Source organism: Athene cunicularia (genome assembly GCF_003259725.1).
Source record: "Athene cunicularia isolate RWA chromosome 8 unlocalized genomic scaffold, athCun1 chr8_part1, whole genome shotgun sequence".
Lineage (NCBI taxonomy): Eukaryota > Metazoa > Chordata > Aves > Strigiformes > Strigidae > Athene > Athene cunicularia.
This window is the reverse complement of record NW_020799109.1, coordinates 10,854,564-10,871,983: the sequence shown is the minus strand read 5'-3', so window position 1 is coordinate 10,871,983 and position 17,420 is coordinate 10,854,564. Positions and strand designations below refer to the sequence as shown.

Below are 17,420 nucleotides of genomic sequence, written 5' to 3'. Positions count from 1 at the left end.
TGTATAAGAGACAGCTCTTATTCAGTGACAGGAGAAGCCAGTGAAGACAACAGCTTCTTTCTGTAGAAGGAAAAAAAAAGTTAATTTGGGACAAGCTAATTTTCTTCAGTTTGACAATTCAAAGCCCCTCTGTCAGTCTGCTGTCTATCCTCTCCAAGAGCACCTGTGTGGCTGGAACACTGCTGGCAGCCTCCCCAAGCAGGGGACTCCTGTCCTCTACCAAGCAGTCTGGTTTCAAATAAGGAACCATCATTACTGCAGTGGTATCAATGAGATGGGATGTTGTACCAGAGAGGGAGGTGAATGTGACCCTTTCAGCTTAGTGGTACTAGTCAACTGTGATGTAGATACTGTATTTAACTAACTATTCTGGAGAAACGGATCACAATCTTCTTTCAGCTCTTCAGAGAGAAGAGCCCACACCCCCCAGAAGCTCAGTACAACTGGTATTTTCACTGGCAGTTTCTTCAGAAGCCCAGAAATGACAATGCCTGGAATATGGCTGTCGTGCCATGGACAAATCTTCATCCACATTCAGGCGAAGGTACATGAAGAGCTGTGCAAAGAGGAAAGCAGTGCTTACCACATCCTGCTTCCCTGCACTGATGTATTACACATCATTACCAAATCCCAAGGGAAAAATGAAACTCCAGGGAACAGATTATTCTTGTTGTTAATTGCAAAGTACTTGTCATGTGATTCAGCCTACAGATTGCCACCAGCATGAGGGGTTTTGTTTTTGCTGCTTTTGAAAGAGCTTGTTTAATGCTGCAACACCATTCACAGCAGCTCTGGGACCAGAGAGCAATCCTATCTGCTCAACATAGCTCTGAAAGATCCCTGTGCCTGTTTCTAAAACAGAGGCTCCCACTCATGCGCACCGCTGCAGAATGTTAATGCAAAATCTGTACTGGTTTAGAGCAGCTGGTCAGTCAGAGGAAGAGGGAAAACCTAAGGGTCACTCTTTCTACCCAACATGGAGCTTAAGGCCTTGAAATGCTCCATGCTGGAATCCAGGTCAAACTGTTTACACAAAGTGCCTGCTCTGGCTGCTGCCTCTTGGAAGGACTGTGGGGCCCACATGGCCCTTCTGGCTGGAGTACTTCCCCCTCCTAATGCAAATCAGGGAAGGGAATAAGCACAGTTTGAAATAAAGTTAAAATAATCAGTCTCTCCAGATGCTGTCTGCAGCTATCTGTTTGACAGCCAGTTTCTACCATCTGCTGAGTCTCTTTTGACTATGAAGCCCAGCACTACAGAAAAATAAGAGTTTAAGCGACTGGGAACAACTGTTCCCTCAAGGGCACATTCAGTTTGAGCTCTCTCTTCATATGTCACAAGTTGACTGTGTGCTGCCACTTGCTGAGATGTTGGAGGAAGTCTGAGACAAGGGGGCAGGACTGTCCCCATCCTGCTCCCTGAAGAGCCATGCCTCTCTCTTCAGCTCAGTAGAGGGACTAACACTGAACAGAGGCTTTGGAGACTCTAGCAGAGTATTTTTCAGTACATCATCTTCCACCTCCATTTCTTCAGAAGGGAGACAACCTGCAAACACTTGTGAGGAGTCATGTCCCTCAGAGTTCACTGAATTCTCAGCTGGGAGCTTTTTGTAATGTAGCAGCTCAGGCTGGGCCAGCACTAATGGTTGATTACGTGATGGATCTCTACACGTGTTCTCAACAGGGCAAAACCCATTCTCCTCCTGGGCCACTGGCCCATCTGAACAGTCCATATCCTCCTCTTGTCCTGGTACAGGAAGAAATTCTGGCCTGTGAGACTTGGCTTGAAAGGGGGGAATCTCTGACACACCATATTTACTGCTACTCAGGAGTTTTTGCCGAACCTCTGCACCTAGCTGGGTTGGGTCACACCTGCTGACAGTTGAGGACAGTCCCCCAAACAGGCCGTATTCCTTGTGCGGCAATTCAGGAGAGAGAGGAAGTGATCTGCATCTCCTCCCAGGGAGAAGGGAGAACTCTTGCCAGTCTGTGCTATACGCCTGCCGGATCTGGGACTGGCTGGCTCTCAGGCCTCCACCTGCCTCTGGAGAATGCAAGTCAAACACCAGGGAAATCACAGACTTGCTTGGCATGTCAAAGAATTTGATCTTCCCCCCCTTGAGGTCCTCCCGGGCACTGAAGGGATTAACTTTCCGGCCTAACCCTTTGTTTGGCGTATAGTAGGGGTCCTGCACATTTATCTTCCTGGAAGGCTTGCGGGAAAAGATATCTGACTGGCTGCGTGACAACCAGATATTCCGACGTGGACGGGGTGACTTGGGTGGGATCTTATCATCCAGAGAACTCAAACGTTTTACTCCAGGTCCTTTCTCAATTGACCCTGAGTAGAAGAAAAAAAATACTCTTAGGTTAAAGGAACTATATATGAGCATGTCTGCTCACTCACAGAGCCTTCACAACAACTGTAAAGAAAAAGCTGTATTTCTGATGTTCCAAAGTATCTTCCATAAGCACATGTCTGCTTATTCCTTACAAGTTCCTGCACAAACACAAGTACACTGTTCTCTTCTCCTCAGTGTATTACTGGTTTCAAATGTGGAGATTTGGCAGCCCTGTCCACAGGACCTTTTAAATGTAAGGCAGTCAAAACTTTCTCTCTTGCCTCATACTTAAGTTATCTTGAAGACTTGAGGAAAAGCAAGTTCAGTTAATGCCATTTTACTTCTCTAGGCACTGAAGCTGGACTGCTGCTTTATCATTTCATGATCAAATTTGCCACCCACATTACAGGGGATGCTACTTTGGCAAGACAATAATGTTTTCAGAAAAAAAACAAAAAAACAAACCCACAAAAGGAAAGGAAACAAAGTTTGGTAGGAATGAGGAAGTCTTTCCCTCTTCTATCCAAACCCTGTATTCTAGGGCCCCTTCAAACCTCCCCACTGCCAGTACACTGACAGAGCAGAGATGGCACAGGATGGTCTTGGACCAGAACAATTCACACATTTCTAGATTTATCATCTTGGCTTCCAGCAGAGGTTGCCCAAGATCTGTTGATAATACTGAGCATAAGAGAGAACAAGTAAAAAACATAGTTGCCAAAGGAATTGGGACTTTTGTGCTCTGATGGGAAAAGTCTAAGACTGAAATAAATACCCCTCCTGACACATGAACATGAAGAGTTTAAATCATTCCATCTCAGCCTTCATTCAGTACATTATACAATACAAAAACTAAGGATATATGGAGACTTTGTCTCTAATGAATAGGAGTTAAAAAGTTGTACGCATGCATGTATGTGTATATTTATTTTCACACATATGCACGCACACACATAAAAAAAATAAAAGCTTTCTCACTAGAACAGGATGGGAAAATTGTAGTTGTTTAGGAAAAGATGCTGACTCCTTGAGTGTTTGGAACATGCATCTGCCATTGGCTCTCAAGGTACCTCTGAAGAGCTGTCATAGAGGAATAACAAATGGATACAAAGAAATATGTCCTTTTGATTATAATTTCCAGTATAATTTCATACAGATTTCCACTTTTCCCTTTAAATACTGGCAGAGTTTAGACTACAGTCACTCCACCTAGGAAAGGCTACGCAAGTCAAAGAACAGCATGTAACACTTCTCCAAGAAGATGCAAATCTGACATGTACTCCAAAGGGAGAATGCCAGGAAAATGAAAAGGAAAAAGAAAATCAAAATCCCAAACAAGCAAAAATTTTTCTTTTTAGCTCACTCCTCTTTTAGGTACTTTCCAGGTGTGGGAGAAGTACTACATGCATACACTCCATAGGGTTTGAAATACAGAACTTATTTCAATCTATAACCATATTACAGATAGATATGTATATATAATGTGTATTTATATATACACAATGAGAAACTATTTTTACTGTACTCTAAGATTCCAATGCCAGAAGTTTACAAACATAAAAGATACCCAAGTCAGAATATGCCCCAGCCTACAAGAACTGCTTGCAGTTTGCTCCCCACACCAGGTGGCACTAGACAGCTTTAGAGAAAGCCCTTCAAGGCCAGCATTCCCAAGCAAATCTGGGATTCATCTTTTTTCTAGTCTTTCAGGGTATTTCTAGATATTTTATAATACTTTTGCATCTTCTTTGCTCTTCCTCCTGAAGGAATTTAAGAAGGAAGGAAGGAATTTAAGTGTTACGTATAGCATATACCAAAGAAATTATGTATATGCACTAAGTATGGCAGGGACAAAGCAAAAGTTGATGGATTTTTACATATTATTAGGAATTTACAAAACCACTTCCAAATGAACTCTGTATTTCCCCTCAAGAGCGTGAAGGCAGAATCTTTTGAGGCACTTTAAGAAACAGTTAGCTGTTTTTTTTCCCTGAAGGACACTGCAGTGCAAAATATACAGCATTGTTCCAGAAAAAAATTCAGGCTTTGAATAAAATCATTCGAACTATAAAATAATAGCATATACAGCTGAGATACCAGTCTTCAGAATCTGAAGCATTTTATCCTCTTGCTATTAGCCTGCAGCAATGTTTGTACAATACAGGCACTTACCTTTGGGTTTTCTTTCACTGTTGTCAAGGTTCAAAAACTTCCTCTCTCTCTCCGAGTCTTCATTTCTCAGGCGGTTTAAAATCTCATCCAGTGTTTTGACAATATCAGCAAATGAAGGACGCAACTTTGGATCCATCTGTGAATACACACAAATCATATCAGCTCAAGTGGGTTTGTTCATGCTATTCTGCACAGTGGATGGAGGGACAGTCTGAGGGAACTGAGGAAATTCAAGACCATTTTAAGCAGCATGTTGTCACTGCAAAAAACTGAAGTAAAGAAGAGGAAAAGTAGTATCCTGTCCTAGTTTATGTCTCTTATACCTCTCACATCTAATTATAAAGTTGTAAACATTCTATGAAGAGGGTGCATTTTAAATTGAAAAGGTGGGAAGCTCTTAGATTCAGGGCTTGTGAGGGAGGGTGGTTTGTTTTAAACAGCTTTCGCAGTTCAAGGATTTCTTTCTGGACTCCATTTACCAGTCAGAGATTATATATCAATGCTATTTCAAAACGTGCCTGAAGCAATACGGATTAAACAGAACAAGTTGGCTATGTCATTCTTTAAAAGTCCGTAATTCTTCCATCATCTCATTGTGGCTTTAATTAACACACACATAAATGGCATTGCTGATTTTAAAGTTTAAAATGTTGTATCTTTCAATCTGTTAATAAGCCTTACGGGTATACTGGTCTGTCTTGTAAGAAAGCAAGATTGGTTACATAACTTGACAAAATACTACAACAGAAAAAAATCCATTTTTGCCCAACTAAAACATCTCTCCCCTAGTCATCAATATGTATTCAAACATAATAATGTTTGTATTTATCAGTATGTATTTATTTATTCAGCTAGTAGAAATGGATCTCAAAGCCCAACACAAGCAGCTTAATTTAAGTAGTAACTTAGAGGGCATTTCATCATTTTGAACAGCGACCCTGTATATATGTTACAGGTTTTACTACTGTAGGTAGCACTGTCTAATTCAACAGTTTAAAATTAACCTCATTACACTATTAAAAAAGATTCCACTTGACCCGATTCCTGTTTCCAGCCTTCTAAAGGCTTTTTCAAAGTGAACAAGCCCAGACAGATCTCACCTCTAGTACAAAGGGAACAGTGGTGCTTTGTACACAACAAACCCTAAAGACCTCCCTAATTCTGCCTCACAGGTCCTATAAGATGCATCTTTCTGAAGATAACTTGTATGAGCAGCAATCCCAGAACACCTTCTAACAACACAGGGTAAAGGGCTAAAAATTCATATGTACAGTAACAAAAACCAAACAAATCACACCTGAAGAGCTCAATTTCCAGGCATTTCCTAGCACAGCAAAACATCTTTTTCTGCTTTCCCCATTGCGCTGAAAGTGTAGAGCCGGGGCAACACCAAAGCACACACTCTGTACTCTCAGAAATTTACTAATTTGGGAAGTTTAGGGAGCTTCAGGAAGTAAAAGAGCTCTCTGGCTATTTTAATTTGTGCTAGGTAAGATCCAGGACAAGAGCAGCAATGGAAGAGTGACCGAGAGAAACATTTGACTCTTCCATCCCTGAGCAGTCCAGATTCTGCTCAAATGGAATAGAAGGTTCTTCCTCAAGGCAGTAGTTGCCTACAGCTCAGCTCGTGCTGGTAAGCCTTTTGCATGATCATACCTGTTAACATTTATAAGTATTTGCACAAGTAGACTTACAGTTGTTGGAGCAGATTTATAGTTCTTGGGGATCCTTAAATTTTAGGCTTCCTTGCATGTACTACTTTAAAAAACACTTTATAACAGCAAATTAAAGAAAATTTAATCTACTACTCATACATGTCAGTTTTTATTGGTTTTCTTAGGTTGCCCTAAAACATGTTTCCTGGCTGTAGAAAACCCCAGGGCTTTGCAGATTAGTTCAACTAATCAGCTGAGCTATACAGTTTACACTGTCTGTTGACCTGTTAAATAGTAAAAAGCTATATAAATGTCCTTGTCTACAAGCAAATTATCACACAGATCACCTACTACTGAAGCACAGCCTGCTTAGGAAGATGTAAGAAAGCCTTACCTGTTCACCACCTTTTTCCTTCTAATAGGAAAGTGAATTACACCATGCCCAACACTGAAATTAGCATGTGAATGGTTTGATCACAAGACAGTAATTTCCACTTTCAATTCAGGGAAGGGACATTTATTATACAAGAGGTAGCATTTGACAATAATCGGTAGGAGAAAAACCTTTTTTCTCTGAACACATCAAATTCTTTTATCAGTCACTTGCCCCTTTTTCATGAGTAGTTTTACTGTGAATTTTACCTGTTCTGAAAAATAGCTTTGTATCACACACCATGTGTTTGGATGCAGTACACTTTCTGGAGTCTACAGGTGATAGTTGAGATTTCCAAAGTCAAATCCTACTTTTAGCCAAACTCTTTAGTGCTTGCATAATCAAAACACTTCATAAACATGAGTCAGATATACCACTGTCCTGGTGAAGCAAGCTCCACTATACTAAGGTGAAATCAGAGGAGTGAAATAGCTTGTCCAGAGTTAAGTTCCACCAGCATTTTTAGAATTAAATTATGCTATCTTGTGTCAAGAGTGGCAGTCACGCCCACCTGCTCACATTCTCACCTTTATACTGCTCTCCCCTTCAGCATGTGCATTTGTGCTACTACAAAGTAAAGAGAGTTCAGGATAAAAATAAGCACCAAGAGTATGGAGAGATGAGGATTCTTACAAACAACTTACTTGCACACAGTGCTGGCACTGGCTCCAGCATGGCCTGGTTGTGGAGTCAAGGGGAAAAGTTTTGTGCAGTTAAATATTTTGAAGTTGTCTCAACTTAAATTGTGCAAACTGGACATGCCCAACTTCAGCTGAATCTGGTAGAAGCTCAGGTTCTCTTACTTCATATAAACCAGTTTACTATAAAGGTACTAGCAACCTCTGTTGTGGTATAACCCACAAGAGAGATGTATTTTGGAATTTTCACAGTGAGGAGTCATGAAGGTATTCAGCACTATCAAAATTTTACTCAAATACTTGGCAGAAAATTTACTCCATACAACACATTGCCTATAGCCTTACTGATACTAAACCATTTGGGTCCAAGTTTGTTTTTTTGGAATACAGGCTAGGGATTTAGAGGATTATCCCTTTCCAAAATGTAGCATATAGAAACTTCAGCATAGTTTAGTGCCTGCTCTTGATTTGTTTGTTCCCTCTGTTTGTGAGAGCAACGCAGAATTCCTTCTTCACAGCTCAGTAGGTCTGTGCACAATAACAGCTGGATTCTGTCAGCCTGAGGGCCAGCCAGTGTCAATAGCATACAACTGGTTATGATCAGCCTGAACAGCCTGCAAGAAGTTGTTCAATGTGCCAGACCTGTTTGTTTGGCACAACAGAACACAGAATTGCAAAAACACAAGATACACCTTTTTTGCAAGGGGAAGGGAAGGGTTATAAAAACTGCAAGGGACTTTCTGGGTTATCAGAATGTATGCTGCTTTTATAGGTAGGCTCTTCAAGTCTCTTCTGTAAACGTGTTAAGCTCTGTCTTCAAAAGCCAGAGGGATTTGGAGCACTCCAGTTTAGGATTCTCCCCTTCAAGTAAGATACTCACATTACAGCAGTTGAAGGCCAGCTGGAGGAAGTCAGGGGGACAGTCTCCCACCATGTGCTGGAAGGCATCATAATCTAATCCAAAATTCTGTACAAAAAAAAATACAGCATAGAGATATAAACAAAGTCTCCTATCTGGCCCAAAGCATCTTCTTTTCAGGGGGTCCCTACATTGAGTTATTGGGAATAACCATGAACACCATCTCTCAGCAGCTACACACAGAGGATTTTGAGAAAACTTCATGCACGCTCTGAACTGCAGCATTCCCAACAGGGATTACTTGATACAAGATACCTGTAAGAGAATGAGCTGACTTCAAAAAGCCCACACTTCTTCCTGGACTCAACTCTAATCCATTGCACTTGAAATGCTGCCCATGTGAATCTGGAAGCAATATCTTATACTGTGATATTTCACCATGGTGACTTTCACAGTGTAAATTAACAGTCTGCTATAGAACCAGGGGCTTCACCATGATGAATATTTCAATTAAAATGGTTAATTTTTCAGTAGATGATAGACTGGTAAAACAGATCTCTTATTTACTGCAGTTCAAGACCTAAGAAATTTTGCCTTTTCAGAACCAGTCGGATAGACAATTTGGAAGACCCCACCAACAGAGGGCCAAAAGCTGCCCTGCATAAGGGACTCAAATAAAAGTCAACTGAGGAATGCAAGAAGTATCTTGTTTGACTAGTTGATTCTAGCTCAGATCCACAGTGCTTAGCATAGTCTATACAAAAATAAGGGTGAGCTTATTTTAGCTGCTGCTAACACAGCTCCTGCCCCTTTCACAAGGAGGGGCTGCTTAGTGGATGCAGTGTGCCAAAAGTGCTCTGTTCTGAATCTGGCAAGAAGTCCACATGAGCTATCACTCTACAAAAGGAAGGTCACTGCAATGCTCTCAATGTTCTGCCAGTTAGGGGCAGAAAGGATTTCCCATGAGGATTGCAGCTGGACAGTCTCTGTGAAAGTGTCTTCAATGGAGCTTCTTACAATAACAGTACAGAAGAACAAAAGCCTTTTACAGGCTATTTTTAATGTAACACCTATTCATCGTATCTTTGGCAGCAGTGCCAGAAGTTCTAAAGGCCAGCCATTATCATGGCATACTTACCACCACCCACCAATGTTATAAACATAACCACTTACCTCTGTGCGAGGGAGATAGTCTGGATCTGCCTGTATTCTTGCTATAATCTCACACAGAATTATACCATAGGAGAACACATCCGCCTGAGAGAGAAAAAAAAAAAATAGCTACATGGTTCAGCTATGAATACTCAGCATTCTTATCTGCCACTGAGTTTCTCCTTACCCCAAATGGTTATCGTGAAACAACTAAACCAACACCACAGACTTAAAACACCAAGTAACTGCATTATAGCTAACACTTTCTATGTGAAGAAACACATGCTCACAGTGAAGCATTCTTGTTGCACAAACAGCAATGATAACTTTAAAACTCTTGAAAAAAGAAAAACACCCCACCAAATCACTCGTAAATCAGCAGTGTAAAAAAACCCCTTCCTTGCATAAAGAATGGTGAAGTTGCATTTGATGTCTTACAGATGAGAGTAATTAAAAACATAGCCAAAACATGACATACCTATATGTCACTGTGGTTAGAAAGTTGGGTTTAGAATGCACATTATCAGAGTTTATTCAGAACATTAATGCTGTTACGCTCTTTTTAAGAAAAATTACATTTTTCTCTCCTCACAGTTCAGTACCTCTGTAGAAAACAGTGTCTATCCCAAAGCCTGAAATCTCTAGTAACACTGTATACCAGTATCAATTTCCATTGAAATTTCCATGACACTTAGTAATCACTTATTTAACTAGCCCGGAATTGCACAGTTCCTCAGATTTCCACCCACCTGAATTGATCATGTAATAAAATTTAGGGAAACATAGAATAAAAGTCTACAGAGCAGAAGTTGGCATCCCTCATCCCTTACATATCAGTCAGGTGTATAGGTCACCTTTCATGCTGATGACTTATGAGACTTTCTTCTTCTTTAGTCTTCCATGTCCTAGGATTAGTGAATAATGTGGCACCATAGATTTGGGTACTTTATTATTAATTTGGGTCAACTGGAACTCTTAAAAAAAGCTTTGAAATGGTAATTATTACATTAATTACTGAGGTAGCTACTGCTTTCCTGCAAGTTAAAAGTATCACCAATTAAATAGATTATTGACTACTACCTATAAAAAGGTACAGGATGTGGGCTTTATTACAGAAAAGCTGCATTTGCAGGGCTGAAGTACACAATGTTAGACATGGGAGAGAAAATCCCATGTAAAGAAGAGCTTGATTGAAAATACTTTTTCTAAAATCCTGTGTGATCTGATCCTCCTCTGAAGGAAACATTTACCAATGCCACAAAGAAGAAAACTTAGAAATACTTTTGGAGAACATTTTTCTTCAGGTATCTTGAGAATGTTAATTTTTTTAAAAATTTAAAATAACTGTACAAGTTTACATAGAAACCTTTTATTTCTACCCAGATTTCACTAACGTATAGTCAAGGAAGCAATCTTACATTTCTCATGAGACTTCATTAAATTATGTTAGGTCAACAAGCCATTACTGTATTTCTGCATGTGGGGCATTTCAGAATGAAAATAGCATAACAGTGAATAATGATAAAGGTATTTCATCTTATGCCATTAATTACTGAACTCACATACTCCTTTAGTCTGAATGATCTACTGAGTACAGTAAGGTCACAAATGAAAATAACAATTCTAACATTATGGAAATTCTAAAACTTGTATAAAGCCATTGAAGAGAAACATCTGACTAAAGTCCACTTACATCATGTGCCTTACCTTTTCATTGTAAGGTTCATCTCTCAGAACTTCTGGTGCCATCCAGAAGGGTGAACCCACCACTGGTAACTTCTCACTATATAGATATGGGATAGATGGAGGAAGGGTGTAGGGGGAGAGAGAGAAGAACACTCAGGCACTGCTATTATCTTTCTAAGTATCTGCAGAAATTTTCACCAGTTGATGTAAATGGGTTCCATAACATACTGTATTCTACACTGGTTTCCTACTGGAGTCACTGGAACATTCAATAGCAGGTGGAGAAGGTAAAAGAAGAAAGCTTCAATAAATTAGTCATATTCTACTTCCAGTTTCTAAGTGCCTGACCACTTTTTTCTCTCTCTTTTTTTTTTTTTTTTTTTTTTTTTTATTTTAAGGTCACAGCTGTTCAATAGTTTTGGTTTCCACACTCTTGGCAGAGTTGGCTCCATCTATGCATAGTAGGGTTTGTGGACATCAGTTTCAGGCTAGATGTCAAGTTCTCCATTCATGCAACAAGACATACAGGTATTCACCCCTACATGTATACCAATAAGCAGCTCTAGAAAGTATTCAACACTGACTGCTTGCAAACTGTGTTTTTTAAAAAAAAAGTCGATGGACCAGAGGAATCCTTTAATAGAGAAAAATTCGAAGTAATCAGAAGAGAGACATTTTGAAATATCTGTAAGGTTTCCACATGGCTGAATACTGGCACGTTAAGAAAGGCCTCCAGCTTGCCACCCAGCTGACCTTGAAGGGATACCCTTTTATTTTAAAAAAAAAAAAAAAGTCTCTGAAGGCCTCAAAATAGCATGGCTTGTTAGTCAGCAAACTAGAAACCACAAAACTGCATTTGAAAATGGATGTAAGACTAGATCAAACAAAAATGGTGGCTAATTTAACAATTATGTTTGTTTTAGTATCAAGTTTTATCAGTTTTCAGGGCATCTCGACACTGGATATTAAGAACCATCTTAAGGCACCTGTGATGCCTTCCTGATTTTGTGATGAATTTGTACAAACAGCTGAAGCTTTCAGCACCTTAAAGGGTAGAGATTCCACAGGAACATACAAGATACATATTGGCTGTACTTATCAGTAGTTTCAGAATTAAGATGTTCACTTTGTTAAGCTTTTAGATCAGTATTTCATCAACATTAATGCAAGCCTTCAGACCTCCCAAGGTATGGTTTTAGGATATGTGTGGTTTAAAAATAGTGCATAGCTGAGACCAAGTTTTATTGTTTTCTTTGTAGTCAGAAGAGCTGGAAGGCTTTTATTTTATGCAGAATTACACACTGAAGAAAATCTGACAGCACATTTCACAGTATACTCTGAAATACACAAGTCAATATACAGAGAGAACAATGAAATTCTTGTCCTTGATCTCCCTAATGGAGGAAAGACAAAAGGGCTATTTCCAATTGTGACAATAGCTTGTGACAGTCTCCTGTGCATTCCTCAAATGATTTAAGATTATAATTTCATCCTAGGGAGAGCAAAATGGTGAGCCATTGTTAGACAGTAATTTTAATATCTCTTTGTTATAAACCTGGATCTTAACAACCTGGAGATTAAAGAGAATAATACTGGAATGCCACTGAATATTGTTTGTGAAAATAGCAAGAAGTAAGTACCTGCTTAGAAGATCTACTGAAAAGCTTGAGTAATTTTTATACTCACTGAAGCATTTTTGAAAGAATAAATGTCACCACTAATTCTATCAATACGGACAGTAATTAAAGCTAGAACATTTTGGTCATCCAGCCTGCAGTTCTAGACCAAAGATATTTTTTCAATTATCAGAATGCAATAATGGCTGCAGGGATCTGGCTCATTAAATCTCCTGGCCTGCAATCGCACTGCAATTCTCACTATATTTTGATTAGTTCACATACCTGTGATCAGGAATTTTCTCTGCTAAACCAAAGTCTCCTACTATTGCTGAGTATCCGTTCTCATCATGTTTTATTAAGCAGTTCTGGAATTTAAAAACAAAACCAGAAAAGTTATTGTCTGGGCATGAAACCCATATACCATTCATTTTATTTATTTCTAATCTGGAACAAGACTACAAGATATTGTTTGTAAGATGTTCATCTATGAGAAGCTTTCGTCTGAAAGCAACCACCCTTTTCCCCTACCCTCCCCCCTGCACAATCACGTGTCTGTCAAACTTAAGATGCTGCAAACAGCCTTACACTTAGTTAATAATCCACTTAAAAACTTGCTGTGAAAGCAGGCAGCCACAGGCAGCATGCACCCGCTAGGTTCCAGCAAGAATTAATATGATTTAGCTCCCTTACTGCTCAAGTATGCAATACATGCTGTTCACTATGACACCTTACATTTTCTCTTTACAATTTGCCTGTACCTGACCAGAATACAAGATCAGAGCAGACTCTAAATACCTTTGTATATTTTGCTACATTAACCACTAAAAAGGAACTCATTGCTTTGCAGTAACTTTAATCAGAAAATGTGAGATATGACGAAGTTACATGTGCTTTTAAAGTCTCAAATAGAATTCTTTATTGTACAGTACATCATAAAACATGATTGAAGGGAAAAGGTGTCAATCTTTTTCTTTCAGATGTGCCCTCCAGTGTCAGGAGGGAGGGCAATTTAAGGACACAGATATTTCTGGTCTGACAGCATCACATCACATGCAAGGTATTATTGATTTATTTTTGTTATTTATTTACAACTCAGAAATATTCTTTGTTTCACTACCCCATCTTTTCCCTTCTCACTGAATGAATCAATAGCTGACTTCCCGGTTTTTTTTCTGTCTTGCAATAGGTGGAGCAAGACAGAGAATTCATGCCCTTACCACATGCCTTGCTCTGTATCTTTCTGCAGGCAGTACAATAGCAGTGACAGGCAGCAAAACCACTGCTGACTCCTACAGAGTGGTACCCTGCATTAATTAGCTAAACAGCAGGAAACACTTTCTAGCTTTATTGTGCTTGGATGTACAAAAGCCCCTCGCTGACCCCGGAGCATTAGCTTGTCTGTATAATGCAACTACCAAGAAAAGTGAGTCCCTTGTCTAAAAGATCAAGTTCAGGTCATTGCTGTTTACATTATTCAGAGATGATTGTGGCTCAGGCCATGAAGTGAGTTTTCTTCCTGCCAATTAAAAGGTTAAGCAAGCTGCTCCTGCAATCATGTAAAGAAAATGTGTGCCAGCCTCTTGAAACACATGCTGGCTCCTGAGATGCAAACTTTTATTTATTTAGCATGACTCAAGTATAATAAATAGAGCTAGTATGGGGATTCATAAACATGTACCAAGTTAAATCAACCATGCTTGTCCAAAGAGCAGCAAAGCTTCTCAGTTACAGGCTTTGTTATCATTTATCAAAGAGCACATTCATTCAGCTTGCCTCTGTTTAAACATTTGGTCACTGTAAGTGGACTTAAAACTGAGAAGGATAAAACTTTTCAGAAAAATCTTACTCAAATGATTCAGACAAGTGGAATTTCATTGTGTACCACACAAACAAGTCCATGAGAACACCAGACATTTTGCATTGTACAAGAATGAGGGTACTATTTTATGCAACAAAATGTCAGGTTATTTTCTGCCATAGATTTCTCAGCAATTAAAGATGATTTGTAATTTGACATTTTTTTAAAAACCCCTCTATGATTCATAAAATAACTAGTTTTAAAGTCTAGATTTCCTTCTTGCATTACCTTTGTCTACTTACATTTTGTTCCATTTTGAGTAGGAAGACTACAGTAGTTCATTTTATCTTCTGTTTTTTGTGGATAAGGGTTATTCTCCCTGGTCTCCAAAATTTTAGGGGAACATATTAATCCAGACTAGGAACTACTTTCAACGTAACTAAAAATCTGTAGAAACATTTCTACCAACTTTAAGATCTGCAGTAATTTATAGGGCTGTTTTGATATCAAAAGGAGTTTTAAATGCAACATCATCCTGTCAGCAATTTTTCCTTCAGCTTCTTACCAATATACAATCACATCCTATTAGACAGCAATACATCACCAGTTGAAGAGGAACAATCTTACCCCCCACCAAGCCCCAGGCAGTCTCAGCTCTCAGGTACACAGCATCAAACTGTTATACAAGCAGATTATTCCTAGATAAATCATAAATTAAACCAATAGCACATCCAATCTAGCTGCCAAGTAATGCTACCTGATAGCTCTGAGCTCCTTCCCAGATGAGCAGGAGCCGCCCGCAGCAAAGCAGGGCTCCCTTTTACAGCAGGCCTTTCGAAAAACCAAACACCTGCTGCCGTGGAATCCAGAGGTCCTGCAGGAGAGGCCAGTACACCACGACAAGGCAATGGAGGAAAGCCTAGAACAACATTTCTGCTGTAAAGTACTGATCAATTGTTCTGCTGTGGTAGGCTGCACAATGTTAAACGACATAAAGAAGGAATCTAAACTATTCTCTCTCGTTAGTGGAAGTTCGTCTTTTGTCTGCATATGAAGAAATATAAGTGTGAATTTAAATTCATTAGAATACATATTCCAGTACAAGAGGGTCTTTTTTTAGTCACACTTAAATCAGACATGGGGAGGTGATATGCACCAGACAAAAAAATGACAGTGTCACTACAAATACTCACTGTAGCAAAACTAAACTATTTAATTCAACTGGTGCAATTTTTAATGTAACTATGCACCAATTTCCTAGAACCCAGAAAGGATGGAAGCCTATGCCAACCAACATCATCAATAAATCTCTTCTACGGATACTAGTGTGGTCAGGCATCACCTTTCAAGCCTGTACTGCTCATTCATCAGGACAAAGCTTTGCCGGTGACAATGTTTCATTTCGTGCTGAGATTCTCCAAGTGTTCAAGGCCAACCCTCAGCATCACCATACTTCTCCACCCTTCCCACCCTAGTAAAGCCATTACCCAATACTGCACCAAATCCACAGCACAGATGGTTTAGATAGCAGATTTAAGACGCAATTCATGAAAAGGTGACTTACACAGCCCACAGTAACGGGTAGTTCACGTGCACTCAATGCAAGTGCTTTTTTAAGCATTCATATTCTGCTGCCAAGACAAATTAAGACCAAAAAGGGACAAAGCTTCATTAGAGACTAAAAGGTTGATAAAGAGCTTTTAAACTTAAGCTAGAGGTGGTATCTTAGTAGGAAAAGTACAACAGAACATACTGCACTGTTTCTTCTGACAAAGTGATATTTCTTGTTTTCTACAAGAAAGAAAATGGGTTTATCAATTTGGTATGAAGAAGTTTCATTAATGAATTTTGGCATAGAGATACAAGAATTCAAGCCCCTCTCTAGTGCAAAAAGCCTCTCAAGAACTGCCTATGAGATGAAATGCCAAGCAGCTTTACAATACCAGCTTTAAGAAAATGCTTTCGACTTACTATTGCACTATTTGTTTAAGATGCAAGGCAATAAAACATGACAACCTTCCCAAGCTTTCTATTTGGACCTCTACAGACAGGGATGTTCTTTCCTTTGGCAGCTCACACAGTCAAAGAGGGCAGTATTTGACTTCAGTTGGGTTCTCGAGGGCTTTTTTTCCCTGAAATGGGAACCCCCATTGGTCCTTCCTGAAGCAGACTCTTAATAGAAGCAAGGAGCTCTGTACATGAGCTCTAAAGAGTTAACAGAGCTGTTTATGCAGAGACAGATGTGAAAGAACATAAAGCCCCCTTTGTGTGTTACAGGAGCTTAACATCTGCTTTGCACAGCATAATCCTACTAAGACAAATGCAATATTCTACTCTCCCTTTTACATAAACAAAAACGAAAATAGACTCAAGAGTTTGAGTTAAAAATAAGTTGCTTAGAAGAAGAAACTCCACCGTTTTATTTTACAATATGACATAGAAGCTAAACTCCTCAGGGATTTTATTGCACTCCAGAAAATACAGGAACGCTACTGCAGTGCCATTTGCAACCCTCTGATGACTGTTACTGAATTAAAATACTTAAAGGCCAATTGAGATGTATCAGCTGTTTTTAAAGTGCTATCCCCTAGGCAAAACACCATTGACAATTAAATGTACAACAGGAAGCTTACAATACTAGATACACTTTTGAAACTAAAACCATTCTGTTTAAGGGACAAGCTCTATTTAGGTCCCAAAGTACCAGTAAAAGTTTAGTACTACGACTATCATCTGAAATAATAATCTGTAACAGCTAATTTTTTCAGTGTAAGCCCTCCCCTGCAGTGCAAAATATCCAGACGAGAGCCTACTCTAGCACAAAGGGGACCTTACAACCGCAGCAGCAAGTATGAGACTCATCAGACAAAGGTTCTGTTCACTGCTTGACTTTATTTTGTGTTAAACAAGCGAACAGCATACAAGTTAGGAAGTTAGAGTATGTCACTTTCAAGCCCAAAGGCAGTGAATTTATGTTACATCAGATAACCCACAGTAATTGCTTACATGCATGATTCTGTCCTGTAGTAACTGAGACTGCTCCTCTCTCAATGAAAGAAGGGTGAGC

At 39.4% G+C, this 17,420-nt stretch overlaps 1 protein-coding gene across 1 annotated transcript in view; it reads right to left on the bottom strand.

Moving 5' to 3' along the window:
- Nucleotides 1-468: 468 nt before the first annotated feature.
- TESK2 (testis associated actin remodelling kinase 2) overlaps nt 469-17,420 on the bottom strand; it is a 70,541-nt gene continuing 53,589 nt past the window's right edge. Inside the window, exons 5-10 of the mRNA XM_026853546.1 lie at nt 12,838-12,920; nt 10,958-11,033; nt 9,272-9,355; nt 8,120-8,206; nt 4,514-4,649; nt 469-2,340 (exon numbers count right to left, since the gene is read on the bottom strand). Of these exons, the coding sequence (XP_026709347.1) occupies nt 1,328-2,340; nt 4,514-4,649; nt 8,120-8,206; nt 9,272-9,355; nt 10,958-11,033; nt 12,838-12,920 (1,479 nt within the window). The 3' untranslated portion in view covers nt 469-1,327. The remainder of the gene's footprint in view (nt 2,341-4,513; nt 4,650-8,119; nt 8,207-9,271; nt 9,356-10,957; nt 11,034-12,837; nt 12,921-17,420) is intronic.